At 43.7% G+C, this 20,987-nt stretch overlaps 1 protein-coding gene across 1 annotated transcript in view; it reads right to left on the bottom strand.

The window, feature by feature from the left end:
- Positions 1–19,627, bottom strand: part of LOC139399005 (sterol regulatory element-binding protein 1-like) — a gene marked incomplete at its 3' end in the record, with an annotated part of 30,421 nt that extends 10,794 nt beyond the window's left edge. Inside the window, 10 exon segments of the mRNA XM_071144642.1 lie at positions 4,171–4,355; positions 4,585–4,801; positions 8,013–8,173; positions 8,636–8,750; positions 10,678–10,896; positions 13,325–13,468; positions 13,771–13,934; positions 15,307–15,375; positions 15,378–15,890; positions 19,391–19,627. Coding sequence (XP_071000743.1) covers positions 4,171–4,355; positions 4,585–4,801; positions 8,013–8,173; positions 8,636–8,750; positions 10,678–10,896; positions 13,325–13,468; positions 13,771–13,934; positions 15,307–15,375; positions 15,378–15,890; positions 19,391–19,493 — 1,890 coding nt within the window.
- Positions 19,628–20,987: the final 1,360 nt, after the last annotated feature.

Genomic DNA, 20,987 nt, shown 5'->3' with positions numbered 1-20,987 from the left:
TATAATATTGTAGAGAACAATATAACGATTCATTCTGTGTAATTTATAATGACATAGGGCAAAGAAAACTGTTTTGACATTCATTTTATCGCAACCTCTTGGATTTCCCCGTTTCTATCTACATTATAGAGTGGTTCTTCCTAAAAGTTGCGTTGCACTGCAGCACAGCTTGCGGGCTGCCACAGAATTCTATGGCACGTTATTTTATTTAAGTGTCAGCCATTGTTGCCATTAATGCTAGTTACTGCTAGTTTGACCACCTGAGGGCATCTTTGAGAAGCATTTGACTGTTTTTAATATTGGCTGTACTACCGAATTTAAAACCGTTTTCTAAGAACATAGTACACGGGATTGAATAAGAAATTTAGCTTAATTCATTTGATTAATATTATGGTGTGTCTATTCCAAGAAAAACGAAAGCCTCTGCGTTTCCATTAGGAAAATATGGCACTGTACAACGTGACCGGTCGGGAGTAGGCTACTAAGTGACTGCGAGTGAAGAGCAAAGTAATCCGAACATTTCCACACCCTAATTGCAGGCTAACCAATACCCAAATAGATTAATCAAGTCTAGTCCCCATGCTTGTCTTAGAGGAGCGCAAAACGGTGCTGAAAACCCTACACGCTGGTAGGCTACTGCTTCAAATCCTCTTATAACAATTGGATGACTTTGGGTGTCCAGAAAGCAACAATTTGTTACTTTCATTAGCCTACTTTATTCCAATATTTCTGTCATTCAGTGATATTTATTCACATAGTAATTAGTTATGGAACCATCCAGATGAGGTTAGAAAACAACGCAGCGTGTTGTCCTGCTGATAGCCCATCAGGGGTGGACGACTTAAAAGAACTCCAGCACAGAGAAGAGAAAAAAGCCTTGAATAATTAAACATCTGGGTAAAATACTGTTTGACTTGGGGATTATGGTCATGGACAGTGCTATTTGCCGGTGTTACGCCGAACATGAAAGCCCAGGAAAATGAACAGGTACAGTAGGCTACAATACTGTAAAATAGGCCTAATAATGCTAAAAATAATGCCTAAATAAATTGACTGTTGGTCTTTACTGTACGCTGCACATTTTGACATTGTATTTCGTTTCCAGGGAGACCATTCAAGCCATCGACTCACTGATGGTTCAAGATGATGAGCGATCGGCAATCTGGAATCTGCTGGCATCATCGCACAACATCAGCATCGCTCTAATCACAGTCAGAAGACAGTTGAAGAAACTGGAGTGAACTTAGAGAAAGGCTCTGTAAGACACTAATTATTTTGTATTTTATTTTTTCTTCCTCAGAACATTAACTATGTGTGTTCTCTTGTTTTGACCCAATGACTCGTCTGACAAACAAAGAACTTTGCATGCTGCAGGCCAGCCATGGATCAAAGCTGGCGAGACATTCAATGACATCAAGAGATATGCTGGACCCTATGTCAGAGAGGTGTTTTTGGGACCACATCATGTCTATTGTCCTGCTAATAGCCCTTGTAAAAAACAAGTGTTGTTATCTACTATCTAAGGGGCTTTTATAGAACTATAATGCAGGGTTAAAAGTAACAATAATAATCGTTGGATGGGCTCTCGGGACTCATTCTATCTTCAATATAATCATTCATTCAGAAGGTTAAACCCTTAGGTTTCAGGCCTGCAGTAGGTTATGGAAACATTGTTTTCAAGTCCTCTGGTGGTTACAGTCCTAACCCTGGAACGTGTGGCACCATTGAAAGAAGCTGGTTTGATGAAAACTGTCAATTTCGTCTGTTCTCTTTGGTAGCAATGTCATATTTTTTTTATGAACACAGTTACCATTAAAAAAAACAATATGTTTATCTCTTCAACTATTTTACAATCTATATGGCACAGCTGGCATTTTTTTGGTCCTTAAATGAAACTAGTATATACAGTGCCTTGCGAAAGTATTCGGCCCCCTTGAACTTTGCGACCTTTTGCCACATTTCAGGCTTCAAACATAAAGATATAAAACTGTATTTTTTTGTGAAGAATCAACAACAAGTGGGACACAATCATGAAGTGGAACAACATTTATTGGATTTTTCAAACTTTTTTAACAAATCAAAAACTGAAAAATTGGGCGTGCAAAATAATTCAGCCCCCTTAAGTTAATACTTTGTAGCGCCACCTTTTGCTGCGATTACAGCTGTAAGTCGCTTGGGGTATGTCTCTATCAGTTTTGCACATCGAGAGACTGAAATTTTTTCCCATTCCTCCTTGCAAAACAGCTCGAGCTCAGTGAGGTTGGATGGAGAGCATTTGTGAACAGCAGTTTTCAGTTCTTTCCACAGATTCTCGATTGGATTCAGGTCTGGACTTTGACTTGGCCATTCTAACACCTGGATATGTTTATTTTTGAACCATTCCATTGTAGATTTTGCTTTATGTTTTGGATCATTGTCTTGTTGGAAGACAAATCTTCGTCCCAGTCTCAGGTCTTTTGCAGACTCCTCCATCAGGTTTTCTTCCAGAATGGTCCTGTATTTGGCTCCATCCATCTTCCCATCAATTTTAACCATCTTCCCTGTCCCTGCTGAAGAAAAGCAGGCCCAAACCATGATGCTGCCACCACCATGTTTGACAGTGGGGATGGTGTGTTCAGCTGTGTTGCTTTTACACCAAACATAACGTTTTGTATTGTTGCCAAAAAGTTCAATTTTGGTTTCATCTGACCAGAGCACCTTCTTCCACATGTTTGGTGTGTCTCCCAGGTGGCTTGTGGCAAACTTTAAACAACACTTTTTATGGATATCTTTAAGAAATGGCTTTCTTCTTGCCACTCTTCCATAAAGGCCAGATTTGTGCAATATAGGACTGATTGTTGTCCTATGGACAGAGTCTCCCACCTCAGCTGTAGATCTCTGCAGTTCATCCAGAGTGATCATGGGCCTCTTGGCTGCATCTCTGATCAGTCTTCTCCTTGTATGGGCTGAAAGTTTAGAGGGACGGCCAGGTCTTGGTAGATTTGCAGTGGTCTGATACTCCTTCCATTTCAATATTATCGCTTGCACAGTGCTCCTTGGGATGTTTAAAGCTTGGGAAATCTTTTTGTATCCAAATCCGGCTTTAAACTTCTTCACAACAGTATCTCGGACCTGTCTGGTGTGTTCCATGTTCTTCATGATATAAGATATATGAGATACTCACTGAACTTCTGGAGAGAGTTTGCTGCACTGAAAGTAAAGGGGATGAATCATTTTGCACGCCCAATTTTTCAGTTTTTGATTTGTTAAAAAAGTTTGAAATATCCAATAAATGTCGTTCCACTTCATGATTGTGTCCCACTTGTTGCTGATTCTTCACAAAAAAATACAGTTTTATATCTTTATGTTTGAAGCCTGAAATGTGGCAAAAGGTCGCAAAGTTCAAGGGGGCCGAATACTTTCGCAAGGCACTGTATTTTTATTTATCACAATTTTCTTTTACCAATTTTGGTCTTTAATCCAGGGCCGACAGACAAGTTCCTTACTTCTCCCCCCTTCCACTTGATAAAGGTTCCAATTAATCATGTTTTTTTTTTATCTATTAGAATATTTGAGTTTAACCACAATATGATATTTTGGAGATGATTTTGTTTTCAAATAACTGAAAGTGAGAGGTTATAATCTGAATAAAGGGAAAAAGGCCATTCTTGAACACGCGGTGAGACATTCTTAATAATTTGTAAATAAAGCCAGTTTTGTTATTTAGAATTATTTATTTATGTTTTTAGTGAAAGAAACCAAAAGCCAAACGTGCCTATTTTTGGGAAAATCGTCAGTCCACATGTAAAGTGTAATTCCCTCATTTACCCAAGTTCTCACTTAACTCCAGGCACACAGCGACAGTTTTTTTGTTGTTGCCTGATGCAGGACTCTAGTGCCAGAGGAGACTCTCAGACTGAAAACACTTCCATTCATTTACGAAAAGACAGTCAATTTGTGCCACAGTTTAGACTATCGATAGATCAGCGTTCTAACTCCGCCTTGTGATAGTGTGGCGCAATGACAGAATGCCACCATCTAGCACTAATGGTCGCAGCATAAGCTTGCAACTTTTAAAGGAAGAACCACTGTACAGCAGTGAGTGAACACCATACACCCTATTCCCTACATAGTGCACTATATAGGGAATAGGATGCCATTTTGACAAAATCACATTTTCCATATTCTCACCCGTGCCAGGTCGAGGTCTGCCTGCTTGCGGTGCCTCCAGAACAGCACGGAGGATCCAGAGTGGGGCCTGGTGACTGGCTCTCCATAGACCAACACTCGGACCAGAACCCCAGCCACCAGCACACCATTCAGCAGCCACACCAACAGAGTGGGTAGCACCCAGTCCATCCAGCCCCACGAGTCAGCTAGGAGGAAAACACAGAGAGAGGATGACTTTTGGAGACACCCACACAGAATGACTTTTGGAGATACAACAACACATAATGAGTTTGAGACGCGCACGCAAACACACACACACACAGACAAAGAAGAGATGGACTCACAAGAAAATACACATGGGAGTATTAGATGAACTCACTAGGAGTAAGATACACACCTCCGCCACCCTCCCCCTTTCCCTCCCTCCCTCCATACCTGCGTTGTCTAGGCCCAGCATGATCCTGCCTGTCCCAGGATGCACTGCTTGGTTGTTAGCGGTGGTGCTGGAGCCCATCCCTCCACACAGCATGGCAGCCAGGGGATTGAGGGAGAGGAAGAGGAAGGTGAATGTGCACAGCGCCATGCGGGAGCGGTCCAGCATGCCAGCACTGCCCGGAGTGGACGAGGACGTGTCCATCAGATTGACCGCCGGCTGGACGGGAGAGGACAGAACACAAGGAGTCAGGGTTAGAAATAGAACTAAAGCAAGAGGCAGAGATGGAACTGGAACTAGAATTGTAATCAGGGAGTTAGAACTAAGAACTATAACTTATTATCATAATTTACCTTACATGATAATTGGAGACACCAATGGTTAGCCATTGAACAAAACAACGGTTTAGCTTCTCTGTTTAAGTTTGTCTCCAGCCTGTACTAGCCTGTTGCTACAGGATGCATGTTGCTAGAGAATTTCCTTTCATAGCGTTCTATTCTAGGTAACTATAGCTGAGAAGTCCAACATCTTTCAAGCTCCTTTCTTAAAGTCACGAGAAGCATTAGTTATGGGTTGGGTTGCAATGGGTCTGAAACTTTCCGGGAATTTTCCATGGGAAGTTAAGCCCTGGAATTTGGGGAATTTTGCTTAAATTCATCAAAAAATGTTAGCTTATAACAGTGAACCTTTTTTGTGGTACAGGCAAGGCAATTCTAGGTCTGTGGCATATTTTGGTTAAACTATCCCCAATTCAATGGAATTCCAACCCTCTGCATGGACAGTGCATTCACCCATCACATGTGCAGTGCACTCTTCCATCAGATGTACAGCTAATTCTCAAGATCTTGCACACTAATGAGATACTATTGAGCCCACACTAATACACTGTCTGAGCCAAGGACTACATGCTTTCTGGTAAGTTTTGATTGCAATACTGGGTGGGGTGAATATATTTTATATGACAAACATGATTTTTTGTTAACTAGTAAATAGTAGCCTACAGCAAAGTGTGTTTAAATCATTTATAACTTGTTAACAATTTATGCTAGTTAGTTTCTGCTACCATGTTGGTTTTAATTGCTTGAGCCTGCTAACTGAGGAGTGTTAATTCACCTGTTTCCATACATGTTTCATTTTAAAACATTTATCTTACAAAGGAGTTGTTTAATCTAACTGCTTAACCATTTATCTTTACATGGAATTGTATTTTTTCTCATCTTTACAGGAAAATGCCACGGGCACTATCTGATGTGTGGAGACATTTCCCTGCAGCTAATGTAGAAGGAAAAGCTGTGTACATTTGCAAATACTGTGTCAAATCATACGTGCAGAATGCAACAACGATGCAGAATCATCTGGCCAAGTGCATAAAGTTCCCTCAGCGCTCACAACAAGCAACCTCTGACAAAAGTCCCTTTACTTCTATTCGAGGTGAAAATGATGAATCAGACATCTTATCGATAGCAACAGCCTATGGTCCTCCTGGAATCAGAAGTTTTTTTTAACTCAATGGAGAAACGTAGTCAAAAAAATGCTGATGAATGTCTTGCTCGAGCTGTGTATGCAACTGGTTCACCTCTGATGCTCACAGGCAATGTGTATTGGAAGAGATTTTGCCCAGCATACACCCCTCCAACCAGACATGCTTTATCTACTCATTTGCTGGATGCAGAGTTCACCAGAGTTCAAGTGAAGGTCAAGCAAATCATAGAGAAAGCAGACTGTATTGCAATCAACTCTGATGGGTTGTCAAATGTTCGTGGGTAAGGAATAATTAACTACATCATCTCCACCCCTCAACCAGTATTCTACAAGAGCACAGACACAAGAGACAACAGACACACCGGTCTCTTCATTGCAGATAAACTGAAGACAGTCAATGACCTTGGACCACAGAAGGTATTTGCACTGGTAACAGACAATGCTGCGAACATGAAGGTTGCTTGGTCTAAAGTGGAGGAGTCCTACCCTCACATCACACCCATTGGCTGTGCTGCTCATGCATTGAATCTGCTCCTCAAGGACATCATGGAACTGAAAACAATGGATACACTCTAGAAGAGAGCCAAGGAAATGGTTAGGTATGTGAAGGGTCATCAAGTTATAGCAGCAATCTACCTCACCAAAGCAAAGTGAGAAGAATAAGAGCACCACATTGAAGCTGCCCAGCCCAGCAACACCTGTTGGGGTGGTGTTGTCATCATGTTTGACAGTGTCCTGGAGGGGAAGGAGTCTCTCCAAGAAACAGTCTGCCGATATGGACAGCCCCATCAAGAGGATCCTCCTGGATTATGTATTTTGGGAGAGAGTGGTAAGCAGCCTGAAACCTATAGCAGTAGCCATTGCACTGATTGAGGGAGACAATGCCATCCTGTCTGATGTTCAGACTCGCAGATGTAAGAGAAGAAATCTGTACTGTCCTGCCCACTTCACTGTTGCTCTAAGCAGAGGAAACTGCAGTTTTGAAATACCCCAAGTATGCTGGCAGGAGCATTCTGTCTGGTGCAGAGATCAACAAGGCCTATGGTGTCATCACTACCGTGTCTCGCCACCTTGGCCTGGATGTGGGCAAGGTTCTTGGCAGTCTGGCGAAGTACACTTCCAAGCAAGAGCTTTGGGATGGAGATGCAATATGGCAGTTGTGCCAACATATCTCATCAGACACCTGGTGGAAGGGACTTTGTGGATCTGAGGTTCTTTCCCCTGTTGCCTCCATCATCCTCCAAATCACACCAACGTCAGCCGCATCAGAGCGCAACTGTTCCTTGTTTTGAAACACACAAACCAAAGCCAGGCTGACCAACACAAGGGTTGAAAATTTGGTGGCCATCCAGGCAAATTTGAGGCTTTTTGAGCCTGACAATGAGCCATCCTCAACAAGGTTAGAAAGTGATAGTGAAGATGAGGCCTCAGAGTCTGATGTTCAAGAGGTGGACATTGAGGAGGTCCAGGGAGAAGACATAGAAGCTTGAGAGGAAGACAACCAAGGCTTTAGTTTCTAGACTATCATTTTACAGATGTATGTTGAAAACGTTGTTGGGAGATTCCATGGATCATTGGGGATCATTCAATATTCCCTTTTTGTTGTTCAGTGAAATCATCCCATGTGAAGAGTCAACTCATTTAATTAAACTTAAATTAGTAACTAAATCGGGGTTTTTTCTATTGGAAGGATTTAATAATTTGCAATTGTGTCTACTTATGATAAGGTAAAAGGTTTATGTCTCATATGATATGGTAAATATATCCAATGCAAAAAAAATCTACATTTAAATGGTATTAATATTAATTCCCGTATATTCCCGTTAACTCCCACGGAAAGTTTCCACCTCTGAATATTCAACCCTAGTTACGGGTAACATCCAGTCTCCTGACTGGCTCCACTCAATGCTTTTCAGTGAGGTTTCACGTCTCAGGTTGTGAAACCCACCTTGCTGTCCTCCCCCATGGGGCTGTCGGGTTCTGAGTCGCTGCCACAGTGGGAGTAGGAGGTGGGAGAGCCCACGTCGGATGGCGGCGGGGTGGGTAGCTCGCTCTTTACGTCCGTCTGTGGGCCATCCACCTCCATGGCAACCAGGTCCTTCAGAGACTCTGGAGAGGAGGGAGAGAGAGGAAGGAGGAGAGAGGAGGAGAAAAGAGAGGAGAAGAGAAAGAGAGAAAGAAAGGATGAACCTCACAATAGTTCAGGCCAACCTCATCACACTGTTATGACAACTATATCTGTATCTATAAAGTGTCTCAGAGTGCTGATCTAGAATCAGTTTAGCCTTTAAATCATAATGAATACAATTATATGGACAGGGGGATCCTACTCTGAGAAGCTTTATGAATACGGGCCCAGCTCTTGATCTGAGCACAACAAGCACTTGCTATCAGAAAATGACTGCATTTCACAAAGCACTTCTTTAAGCAATTAAAAGCTTTAGCCATGAAGAATCCTTCTTCTTCATAAAGAATAACAATAGGATCATGATAAAGGGAGGATGGAAGAGAGGAAAGGGCAGGCATAGAAGGAGAAGAAGAGCCAGGGCAGGGAGGAGAAGAACCACTCACTGTTCTTCTGGGCAGACATCTTCAGGGCCATGTTCTCTTTTTTCAGTTTCTGGTTGGACTGCTGCAGGTAGCGGATGTAGTCTATTGCCTTCTTCAGAATTGCCGACTTGTTGAGCTGCTTAGCAGATGAAAAAGATGAATACAACAACTTGTTGAGATGCTTAGCAGATGAAAAGGGTAAATACAACAACTTGTTGAGCTGCTTAGCAGATGAAAAGGGTAAATACAACAACTTGTTGAGCTGCTTAGCAGATGAAAAGGGTAAATACAACAACTTGTTGAGATGCTTAGCAGATGAAAAGGGTAAATACAACAACTTGTTGAGCTGCTTAGCAGATGAAAAAGGTAAATACAACAACTTGTTGAGCTGCTTAGCAGATGAAAAGGGTAAATACAACAACTTGTTGAGCTGCTTAGCAGATGAAAAGGGTAAATACAACAACTTGTTGAGCTGCTTATCAGATGAAAAGGGTAAATACAACAACTTGTTGAGATGCTTAGCAGATGAAAAGGGTAAATACAAAAACTTGTTGAGATGCTTAGCAGATGAAAAAGGTAAATACAACAACTTGTTGAGATGCTTAGCAGAAGAAAAAGGTAAATACAACAACTTGTTGAGATGCTTAGCAGATGAAAAGGGTAAATACAACAACTTGTTGAGATGCTTAGCAGATGAAAAAGGTAAATACAACAACTTGTTGAGCTGCTTAGCAGATGAAAAGGGTAAATACAACAACTTGTTGAGCTGCTTAGCAGATGAAAAAGGTAAATACAACAACTTGTTGAGATGCTTAGCAGATGAAAAGGGTAAATACAACAACTTGTTGAGATGCTTAGCAGATGAAAAAGGTAAATACAACAACTTGTTGAGCTGCTTAGCAGATGAAAAGGGTAAATACAACAACTTGTTGAGCTGCTTAGCAGATGAAAAGGGTAAATACAACAACTTGTTGAGATGCTTAGCAGATGAAAAAGATAAATACAACAACTTGTTGAGATGCTTAGCAGATGAAAAAGATAAATACAACAACTTGTTGAGCTGCTTAGCAGATGAAAAAGATAAATACAACAACTTGTTGAGCTGCTTAGCAGATGAAAAAGGTAAATACAACAACTTGTTGAGCTGCTTAGCAGATGAAAAAGGTAAATACAACAACTTGTTGAGCTGCTTAGCAGATGAAAAAGGTAAATACAACAACTTGTTGAGCTGCTTAGCAGATGAAAAAGGTAAATACAACAACTTGTTGAGCTGCTTAGCAGATGAAAAGGGTAAATACAACAACTTGTTGAGCTGCTTAGCAGATGAAAAAGGTAAATACAACAACTTGTTGAGCTGCTTAGCAGATGAAAAAGATAAATACAACAACTTGTTGAGCTGCTTAGCAGATGAAAAAGGTAAATACAACAACTTGTTGAGCTGCTTAGCAGAAGAAAAAGGTAAATACAACAACTTGTTGAGCTGCTTAGCAGATGAAAAAGGTGAATACAAATGTAATGCAAGATTTTAAGAGCCTCTGATAAACAGTATGCATTTGAATGCAACCAATGAGCTTTTCTTCAATATAATACGAACACAGCATTAACGTCTTGACATTGGAATCCACAAACAAAACAGTGGCCGTGTCCCTATACCCATACTAGCGTACTAAACAGTACGCAAAAAAATATCTAATGTATAGTATTTTTTTTTAAATGTAATAGTACTCCAAATGAGTCATCTAATATGAGATTGTGTTGATTCCTGCTATTCGTTCGTTTTGGTACAGCGTGTCAATTTATCTAATTATCAGCTGTTGTCAAACACTCGAGTCGGAAAAGACGAGTGACTTAAACTAGATCAGCCTAAATGAGTATGCAGAATGTAGTACGCTAGTATGTGTATTTGGACACAGCCAGTTACTTTTCTCTGTCAGATGATTCAGTTCTTGAAAGCTCTACTGTATCTCAACGGGAATCTCCTGCTTAAAATGTATGTTGCAAATAATATTTATATTTTATATATATATTTTTTTAATATATGTATATATTTCCAATATTAATACCTTGGCCTCAGTCCCGGCCACCAGGTCTTTAAGCTCAAGGATCTTGTCGTTGATGGATGAGCGGTAGCGCTTCTCGATGGCGTTGTGGGCGGTGCGCTTCTCGCCCTTGGGGGGCAGGCCCATAGGTTTACTGCTGATTGTGATACGGTTGATGGGCAGCTTGTCAGAGTCCATCATCACTGGCACTGTGGTCAGGAAGGTGCCACCACTCATCAGAGCCTAGAGGGAGAGAGAGATAGAGGGAGGGAGGGAGGTATGGAAGAAGAAAGAGGGAGGAGAGAAAGAGAGGGAGGGAGAAAGAAAGAGGGAGGAGAGAGAGAGGGAGGGAGGGATGGAGAAAGAAAGAGGAGGGAGAGAAAGAGAGGGAGGGAGGGATGGAGAAAGAAAGAAAGAGGGAGGAGAGAAAGAGAGGGATGGAGAAAGAAAGAGGAGGGAGAGAAAGAGAGGGAGGGAGAAAGAAAGAGGGAGGAGAGAGAGGGAGGGAGGGATGGAGAAAGGAGGGAGGGAGGAGAGGGAGGGAGGGATGGAGAAAGAAAGAGGGAGGAGAGAAAGAGAGGGAGGGAGGGATGGAGGGAGGGAGGAGAGAAAGAGAGAGAGGGAGGGATGGAGAAAGAAAGAGGGATGGAGAAAGAAAGAGGAGGGAGAGAAAGAGGGAGAGGGATGGAGAAAGAAAGAGGAGGGAGAGAAAGAGAGGGATGGAGAAAGAAAGAGGAGGGAGAGAAAGAGAAGGAGGGAGAAAGAAAGAAAGAGGGATGGAGAAAGAAAGAGGAGGGAGAGAAAGAGGGAGGGAGGGATGGAGAAAGAAAGAGGAGAAAGAAAGAGGAGGGAGAGAAAGAGAAAGGGAGGGAGAAAAGAGAGGGATGGAGAAAGAAAGAGGGAGAAAGAAAGAGGAGGGAGAGAAAGAGAGGGAGGGAGAAAGAAAGAAAGAAAGAGGGAGGAGAGACATTGTTTCTAAGAAGACAATCACTAAAGTAGCATCTAGATCAGGGGTGTCAAACTCATTCGGGCTTCAACGACGTCCAGAGGGCCGCAATGAAAAATGTGTTAGATACCATTGCCGTCAAAATGTGTAAGAAATTGTTCTCTATCCATCGTTTTTTGGAATTTTGCATTAGTGAGCTGGACAGAGGAAACTGTATGAATGTAGGTCCAAGACCATTTCTACACAGTTTCCATTCAGTTTTAGTCATCATCAAGTATATTGAGTTTGTTTCCCCCTCAAACAGGCAGTATGTTTGACACGATGTCCTATACACCACAATACTTTCTATTCTTCCACTACCATAAAAATACTTTTAGACTATTTTTCTTCGGGAAAATGACCATTTCTAAATGCTGTTACTACTTTATGACATTACTATTCCTACCATCTCGTTCCTACCTGGAGTGAGTGGGTGGTCTGGGCTGTGGTGGTGGTTCCTACCTGCAGTGAGTGGGTGGTCTGGGCTGTGGTGGTGGTTCCTACCTGGAGTGAGTGGGTGGACTGGGCTGTGGTGGTGGTTCCTAACTGGAGTGAGTGGGTGGTCTGGGCTGTGGTGGTGGTTCCTACCTGGAGTGAGTGGGTGGTCTGGGCTGTGGTGGTGGTTCCTACCTGCAGTGAGTGGGTGGTCTGGGCTGTGGTGGTGGTTCCTAACTGGAGTGAGTGGGTGGTCTGGGCTGTGGTGGTGGTTCCTAACTGGAGTGAGTGGGTGGTCTGGGCTGTGGTGGAGGTTCCTACCTGGAGTGAGTGGGTGGTCTGGGCTGTGGTGGTGGTTCCTACCTGCAGTGAGTGGGTGGTCTGGGCTGTGGTGGTGGTTCCTACCTGCAGTGAGTGGGTGGTCTGGGCTGTGGTGGAGGTTCCTACCTGCAGTGAGTGGGTGGTCTGGGCTGTGGTGGTGGTTCCTACCTGCAGTGAGTGGGTGGTCTGGGCTGTGGTGGTGGTTCCTACCTGGAGTGAGTGGGTGCTCTGGGATGTGGTTCCTACCTGCAGTGAGTGGGTGGTCTGGGATGTGGTTCCTACCTGCAGTGAGTGGGTGCTCTGGGCTGTGGTTACTACCTGCAGTGAGTGGGTGCTCTGGGATGTGGTTCCTACCTGCAGTGAGTGGGTGCTCTGGGATGTGGTTGCTACCTGCAGTGAGTGGGTGCTCTGGGCTGGTGGTTCCTACCTGCAGTGAGTGGTGCTCTAGGATGTGGTTCCTACCTGCAGTGAGTGGGTGCTCTGGGATGTGGTTCCTACCTGCAGTGAGTGGGTGCTCTGGGATGTGGTTCCTACCTGCAGTGAGTGGGTGCTCTGGGATGTGGTTCCTACCTGCAGTGAGTGGGTGCTCTGGGATGTGGTTCCTACCTGCAGTGAGTGGGTGCTCTAGGATGTGGTTCCTACCTGCAGTGAGTGGGTGCTCTGGGATGTGGTTCCTACCTGCAGTGAGTGGGTGCTCTAGGATGTGGTTCCTACCTGCAGTGAGTGGGTGCTCTAGGATGTGGTTCCTACCTGCAGTGAGTGGGTGCTCTGGGCTGTGGTTCCTACCTGCAGTGAGTGGGTGCTCTAGGATGTGGTTCCTACCTGCAGTGAGTGGGTGCTCTAGGATGTGGTTCCTACCTGCAGTGAGTGGGTGCTCTGGGCTGTGGTTCCTACCTGCAGTGAGTGGGTGCTCTGGGCTGTGGTTCCTACCTGCAGTGAGTGGGTGCTCTGGGATGTGGTGGTGGCCAGGGAGGTGATGCATGGAGAGGCCACAGTAGTGACCATACAGGGGTCACGGTTCAGGGTGGTAAGCAGCAGAGACTCAGCCTTGATAAACTGGGGCTGGAGCAATACCTGAGAGGAGGAGGAGCGAGTGGGAGAGAGAGAGAGCGAGGGAGAGGGAGAGAGAGAGCGAGGGAGAGAGAGAGAGAGAGCGAGGGAGAGAGAGAGAAAGAGAGAGATGGAGGGTTAGACTATAAGCCTGAGGGAGCAGTTCTGTTCCATTGAAATAAATTAGAAATGAAACAAATACTAGGACAATAATAGATTTGAATGCAAAGAACAAATCATTTTTTTCTGGTGTGTTGATATTCTTAGGGTTAATGAGTCTCATCAAACATAACACACACACACTCACTCCAGGTGAACAAACTAACTTGTTGAATGTGATGTGATGCGATGGTCTGAGCTGGGGGGCTTGCTGAGGTGGTCAGGAGGGGGGCCGTGGTGGTCAGAGCCTGGATGGTCATTGGCTGAACACCGGAAGGGGACGACGACAGGCTGACCATGGGCTGGGCGGGGCCTCCTTGATGATTGACAGCTAGAAAAATAATCAGGGTCATGTTCATTAGGCACCAAACGGAAGAAAACTGCCTGAAACAAGGAGGGAGTACTTAAATATTTGTTTCTGGGTTCAAAACGTCCTGCTAGTATGGACTCAATTGTGTTTGAAATAGTTCAAGATGTAAAACCAGCTGTAAAACTAAAACACCATATAAACTGGCGTCACCATAAGTCTTTGGCGAGGCCAAAGTTCACATACATTTTTTGCGTGGCTTAGTAGTGTATGACCTTTCCCCCTGGTGAGTGATATCATTATGGGATACTGGCTGAAGCGGGGAGTGTACACTACAGTACGTTTGGTAGCTATAAAGACACTTGAGTCACTGACTGATAACAGTATGGATTATCATTGTAGGAATGACCTTTGACCTCTAGAAAACATATGATATGATGACTGTAGCAGGCAGTGTGTAACATAACAGTACAGGTGGCTGTAAAGACATTGGTCTACACAGAGTCAGTAGGTTTGTAATGCTGGGGCATGGCTGCATGGGGCAGATATCTTACTGTAGTTTCAAATCTAATTTTATTTGTCACATACACATGGTTAGCAGATGTTAATGCGAGTGTAGCGAGACATTGTTAAAGGGACAGTGTTGCACAGGTATGCGACACGGGCAAGGTGTGTATATCTGAATATGGCTCATAGAGAGCGTAGACAAAAAACCCTCTCTCAGCCTCAGGGACGGTCCTTCACTTTGACCAACGGGTATTAGATTGGGATTTTGACTGACAGTCAGCGGAGGTTGTTGAGTAACCCACTGACTCTCCTTTGGAAACATGCTGAACTACTACTGTTACTGCACCATAGAACACAACTCTATCTCCTCATAACATAACACCAAGTAGGCTTTCTTCAGGGAGTGAGTGTTTGTGCTTTGTATACCAGTTTCCATTGTCAGTCCCTACCTTTCGCCTTGAGAGAGAGACAGAGAGAGAGTGTGTGTGAGAGTGGGTGAGACAGTAGGAGTGTGAGCATGTGTAAACTGTTCCTCCAGTCATGCTCTGCTCTCATCCAGACACAACAGCATGGCCCTGCTCTGCATCATAAATAAGACGTCTTAACGACCATGTGGCTCTACTACTAGCAACACATGGTGGGGTCCCTCCTTCCCTCCCATTACCTGGCAGGACGGGGCTGAGCAGGGAGGGCCATGGGGAAACCCCTACAACCATTAAAATAGCTATGTTTCATCTCCACGTGGAAGGGGTTAGGATTAGGGGGAGTGACTCAGTTTTACGTTTCCTTGCATTCGTTTGCTCCCTTGGCCTTATTTTCTGACTCTCATCCATCTACTACCAGCATTTCAACTATTAATACAGAGGAATGGAGACAATCTGTTCCTCACCTTTGTAGCCATTGTGGGTGCTGTAGTTAATCCGTATCTGCTGGGTGTGGGCCTGGGACTGCTGGGGGCAGGAGAGGTGAACAGGGCTTGGGGGGCGGCGCTGAACACGGGGCTCTGGCCGGGTACAGTATGGGGGGAGGAGGCTGGGGGAGGAAGCTGGACTGGAACAGGGGCTGGGGGGGAGAGGACTGGCAGGGGCAGGTCCACCTTGGACTCCCTGAGACCCTGAGCAGCCTGGGCTGATGGAGAGCCCTGCTGGGGAGCTGGCTGCGGCCTAGGTAGTGGTACAGGGGTGGAAGTGGTGACTTGGGCCAGGGGTGACTGCTGGAAGGTGGGGGGGTGGAAGGCCTTGTCTGGGGGGGAGGAACTGCGGATGATGGGGGGCCCCAGGAGAGCATCAAGGTGGGGGCTGCTGCTCAGGATTGAGGAGGTGGTGGATGGAGGGGAGGTGGTGGAATGGGGCAGGCTGAGGGCAGGGAGGTCCTGGGTAGGGGTGACCCCTGTGAACTGAGGGGGGTCAAAGAGACCCGCCATGTCCTGGTTGAACTCCACCATGTCCTGGTTGTTGATGAGCTGCAGCATGTCTGAGAAGAGATGGGGATATAGTCAGAGTACTCCATAGATTGAGAGAAGCAGAGACAGAGAGAGACAGGGGATGCCTTGTTAACCATGACATTACCACAGAAATCAGGAGAAGAGGGTCAAATAAGACAAAACTAAAACAAAGTAATCTAAGTTGAAGACTGTGATTAGTTGAATCATGTGTTAAAGCTAGACTGGAACAAACAGCTGTACACACACACACACACACACACACACACAGCAGAGCCTTTTGTTCACTCCATACTGCAGTCATTTTGAACATCTTAAAAACCTCTTGAGTGTAGGGGGCAGTATTTTGATTTTTGGATGAAAAACTTACCCAAATTTAACTGCCTATTTCTCAGGCCCAGATTCTAGAATATGCATATAATTGTAAGATTAGGATAGAAAACACTCTAAAGTTTCCAAAACTGTCAAAATATTGTATGTGAGAATAACAGAACTGATATTACAGGCGAAAACCTGAGGAAAATCAAACCAGGAAGTGGCTTCTATTTTGAAAGCTCCATGTTCCATAGCCTGCCTTCGCTCCATTTAAAGGGATATCAACCAGATTCCTTTTCCTACGGCTTCCCCATGGTGTGAAAAGTCTTTAGACATAGTTTCAGGCTTTTATTTTGAAAAATGAGCGAGAAAGATCACATCGTGTCAGTGTATAGCTGGGTGTCCCCAGAATTTTGCTTGCGCAAAAGTTTGGAGCAGCCTTTGTGTCTCTCTCTCCTATTGACGGAGCTAAAGTACCGGTTGATATATTATCGATTATATATTGAAAAAAACAACCTGAGGATTGATTAGGAAAAAACGTTTGACGTGTTTCTGTGGACATTACGGATACTATTTGGAATTTTCGTCTGCGATGTCGTGACCGCTCGCACCTGTTGGATTTCTGAACATAACGCGCCAAACAAATGGAGGTATTTTGGATATAAAAATAATCTTTATGGAACAAAAGGAACATTTATTGTGTAACTGCGAGTCTTGTGAGTGCAAACATCCGAAGATCAAAGGTAAGCAATTTAATTTATTGCTTTTCTGACTTTCATGACCAATCTACTTGGCTGCTAGCTGTTTGTAATATTTTGTCTACTGAGAGAGATGTTCTTACATTAAATTAGTAATTTAATTTGAATTTGGCGCGCTTACAATCCAGCTGATGTTGACGTAAATGATCTCGCTAACGGGATGGGTGCATCAGCGTGCCTCCCAATGACCAAACCACGTTTCTGGGCCTCTGAATGGAGCAGAGATAAAACCCTGTAACCCAATCGGAGCGTTTCATGATTGCCAACTAAAGGCTTAAATTAAGACTTGAACCACTGGGTGACTGACTGACAGAGCATTTCTCCCATCTCTCTCGCCACACCACATGGTAATGTGTCACTTAATCTCTGCCCTAACTCCACTAGAAAAACCAAGAACTGGGCTCAAAGTGTCCCAGAGTAGGTGCTGATCTAAGATCAGTTTTGATCATAATGAATCAGATTATCATGAACACAAAAGATCTGATCCTAGAACAGCACTCATACTCAGATACTTTGTGGATATGGGCCCTGATCTGAGAAGTAGAGCAGGACAGTAAATGGGGCCAGCTCAGTTCAGTCCTGGTCAGTAATGCAGTTATTATGGGGCCACTGCAGCAGAGGAGACTGGCTCTATGCCACTCTAATGGGCTCCAAAAGGGCCACAGCGAGACAGGCAACACAATAGACACTATGATCACAGTCACACCATCCCAGACCTGCAGCTACTTCACTTCTATTCACAGCATTATGATGCACACAGTCTGTCAAAAGGACAACAACCCTGAGTAGGTGAGGATGGAGACACAAGAAGAATTGAGTGTTGATGAAAAGGGTGATGTTTACTATGCTATGCTGCACCCTCCACGTAAACATGGCATGGTAGCACTTTACATTAGAACATGGAACTGAGTAATAGTAGCAAGTTAATTACTCAAACTGAAAACTTTATTCTCTAATAATACAACAGGCCTTGTTTTAGGGTAATACACTGTATAGCATACTTGTTTCATCAGCTAGAGATGCTCACAATTATTGTCTATGAGAAACCTTCGTTAGTACAGGATAGCTTATTCTTCTGGATTTCCAACAGAAATAGGCTGTAGGTTAGGCTATCTCGAATGAGTTTCAGGCAGCACAGTGAGGAGGCTGTTCCCTGGCAAGGAGAAAGACCATTTTGTTTAATCTTAGACCAAATCATCAAGCTAATAGTCATATGTTATAAGGACTAGGTTCAGTAATAACGGAACACACTTCATGCTTCTGCCTTTGCTCTCTGTACACCAGTCTGACTAGCCTGGATTTGTAAACCAATGTTTTGTATGAGGTGATCGCTGCCGACCAATCAGAAAGTGCCTCAGACACTTGCAATGCAGACCAGCCCCCAAGATAGAAAGAGAGGAAGCACTTGTGGTTTCAATGAGAAGGGGTTACTATGGGACAATTTAGTGCTGGGTTACTCTCGGTCAATTTTTAGGGTAGTGCGTGGAATCAATGAAGGGTGAGATGCTGCAGCAGAGCAGTTGTTGGCAAACAACCAACCATTGATTATACTGACAAATAACATTAGTTAATATCACCAACGAATCGAATAGCCACCATTCAATTGAATGCACTTATACATTAACGTAACTAGGTTCGATATAACTGAACTAATTTAAATATAAACGATTAACATTTTATTAATAAGACTGCAACATATGATTAATTCATACATAAATAGGAATTATATATGGGTGGGAAAAAAGCAACCATCAGATCATGATTCATGTTATAGACTTATTTCACGCCTCTTGAAATGAACCCGACAGGGAACGCTCGACATTAACCTCGTCGTGATGTCAGTAGGACAAATTGGAGGGGGCGGGGCACATTAACTAGCGTCTGTTCCGTTCATCACACACAAGCTAGCAGTGAACTATCAGCTCGTGTAGTATGTACATTGTTTTAACTTATCAATAACATGCAAAATAGCAGATATAAATGTGTCTAGAGTTAGATCAGAACAAAAACGCAAAAACGAGAGCAGCAACAACAGAAAAACAAGCACCGAACTCAGACAGTAGCTAGCTAGCTAGTTCCATAAGGTTAACTAGGATTATCCTCGACCCTGAGAGAAGGAAGCCTTCTCCTACTACCACATAACGTAACTGTTTGAGTAAAATATAACTCGTTAATTTGATTTACGGTCATAACTAATGTAAGTTAGCTAACTTGCTAACATGACAGCTAACTAAGCTGTACATCATTCTAAATTACTCACTGGGTGCCTATACGTAGTTAATGATACCTCACTCAGTAACGCTATGTGTACAAGCTGTTTCATGTATGTGTTGCTGCTATTGTTGTCACTTGTTTGGCTAGCTAACATTCGCAACAACAATAGCTAACTAGCTAACGCGTTACCAAGTTCAAGTTGTCCGTTTTGCTAGCTAGCTTACTACTAAGCTTAACGTTCTTACCATCAATGTCATTGAGCAGAGCCGTGTCAATATCGCTGGGGTCATTTAGGGATATGGTTGGATCCAGATTATCCAGTGACTGATCGTCAAAAGACAAGTTCATTTTTGCTGTCTCGTTATGGTTAGCTAAATCACTGTGGCTAAAAACTTACGATTTCCACTTAAATCGATGTTTGTGTATCTAGCTACATTTGCAATAATTCCAGTGAGATAAACTCTGTTATTGATCTGTCAAATAGTGCCGCCTTCTGTCTTCATATTGATGCCCAAGAGGCACACTTCTCACGCTAAACAGTGCTCATTGAGGATCCACATGTTTAGCCAGCTAGTTACAGAGCGCTTAATGAGTGACACTTGTTCTAGCCAACCCCCGACCACTTGTGAATGCTGACTCCCCCTTCATGGTCTCATACCTTTCTTTGACTGGCAACTCCAGGACGAAATACAGTGTCCATGGTATTTACATTTGTGCATGGCTATTGCAAAGAATAAAAAGCAGTGTTCTTTGAAAACGACTATATTGTTGGATGAACACTGTGGGGAAATACATATCCAAAGTCAATAAGCTTCTTCAAGTGCCAAATACATAAATTGAACGTGGAAATATCATGTCATGTTTTTAATATTTGTTTTGTTTCGTGGTCTGTACTCATATAATGCATTAATGACGTTTTATAATCGAGAAAACGGTATTGTCCTCTGGAAAACAACAGCATGGGTGTTTATTATGGGCTTGTCCTTAACAGCCAATCAACGCCAAGCAGGGGTGGGCTAACAACTGTTCATGCTTGTGTGGCCCGTAGTGATGACTGTCTGTAGAACCAGAGAATTCGACCAATGGGGAACTCGGAAACCGAGTGGGGTGATCTGACATCACGACTTTGGCTCCCGTGGTTACATCATGTATTTCTCCTGGAGTAGTGGAGGGGAAGGGGGAGCAGGCTAAATATATGGAGGGACATAGTACAGTGCGGCTTCAAAACTTTTAGGGCAAAACGAGATTAACAGGGTTGATTTAACAAAGCTCATGGAAGTCCCCTTTGGTTGGACAATGACATGTAGCATAAAGTCAAAGCAAACATTTTCCTCAAAGAATAAATAACAAAAACCGATATTATTCAAACCATGGTAATTAAGCAATTAACACAAAGTAATGGCTCTCTAAAAAGACCATTCAATAATCAACAATAATAACCTTGATCAAATTATCCGATATGTGGATTGTAGTAGGACATGTGAGCCGTGTGTGAGCTCACCAAAACACAAGCACACACAAAGGGGGCACAACAAAGGTGTGGTACTGGAAAGAAATGGGTCAACGACCGACAGTATCACAGCTGCAAACTAGTTGTTGAATAGCAAGCAGTGGAGCAGGAGAGATATAGTATATAGGGGCCCGGCCTGCTGTCAGCAGGACTGCCTTTGTTGCCTGGGGCGATTGTTGTCCTGACTGACATGATGCTCTTTTGAATCTGGTAACACACCAGGAGATCAGTGTGATGCTCAACAGGCAGCCAAAGGAGCAGTCAGTTATCAGCATAGATCCAATAGAGAGGTCTATGGGTCTTGTCAGGGAGATCCAGGCAGATCTAAACTG

The sequence above is a fragment of the Oncorhynchus clarkii genome, unplaced genomic scaffold (genome assembly GCF_045791955.1).
Source record: "Oncorhynchus clarkii lewisi isolate Uvic-CL-2024 unplaced genomic scaffold, UVic_Ocla_1.0 unplaced_contig_641_pilon_pilon, whole genome shotgun sequence".
NCBI lineage: Eukaryota > Metazoa > Chordata > Actinopteri > Salmoniformes > Salmonidae > Oncorhynchus > Oncorhynchus clarkii.
Note: the sequence above shows the minus strand (reverse complement) of the source record. Positions and strands in the feature narration are given on the sequence as shown.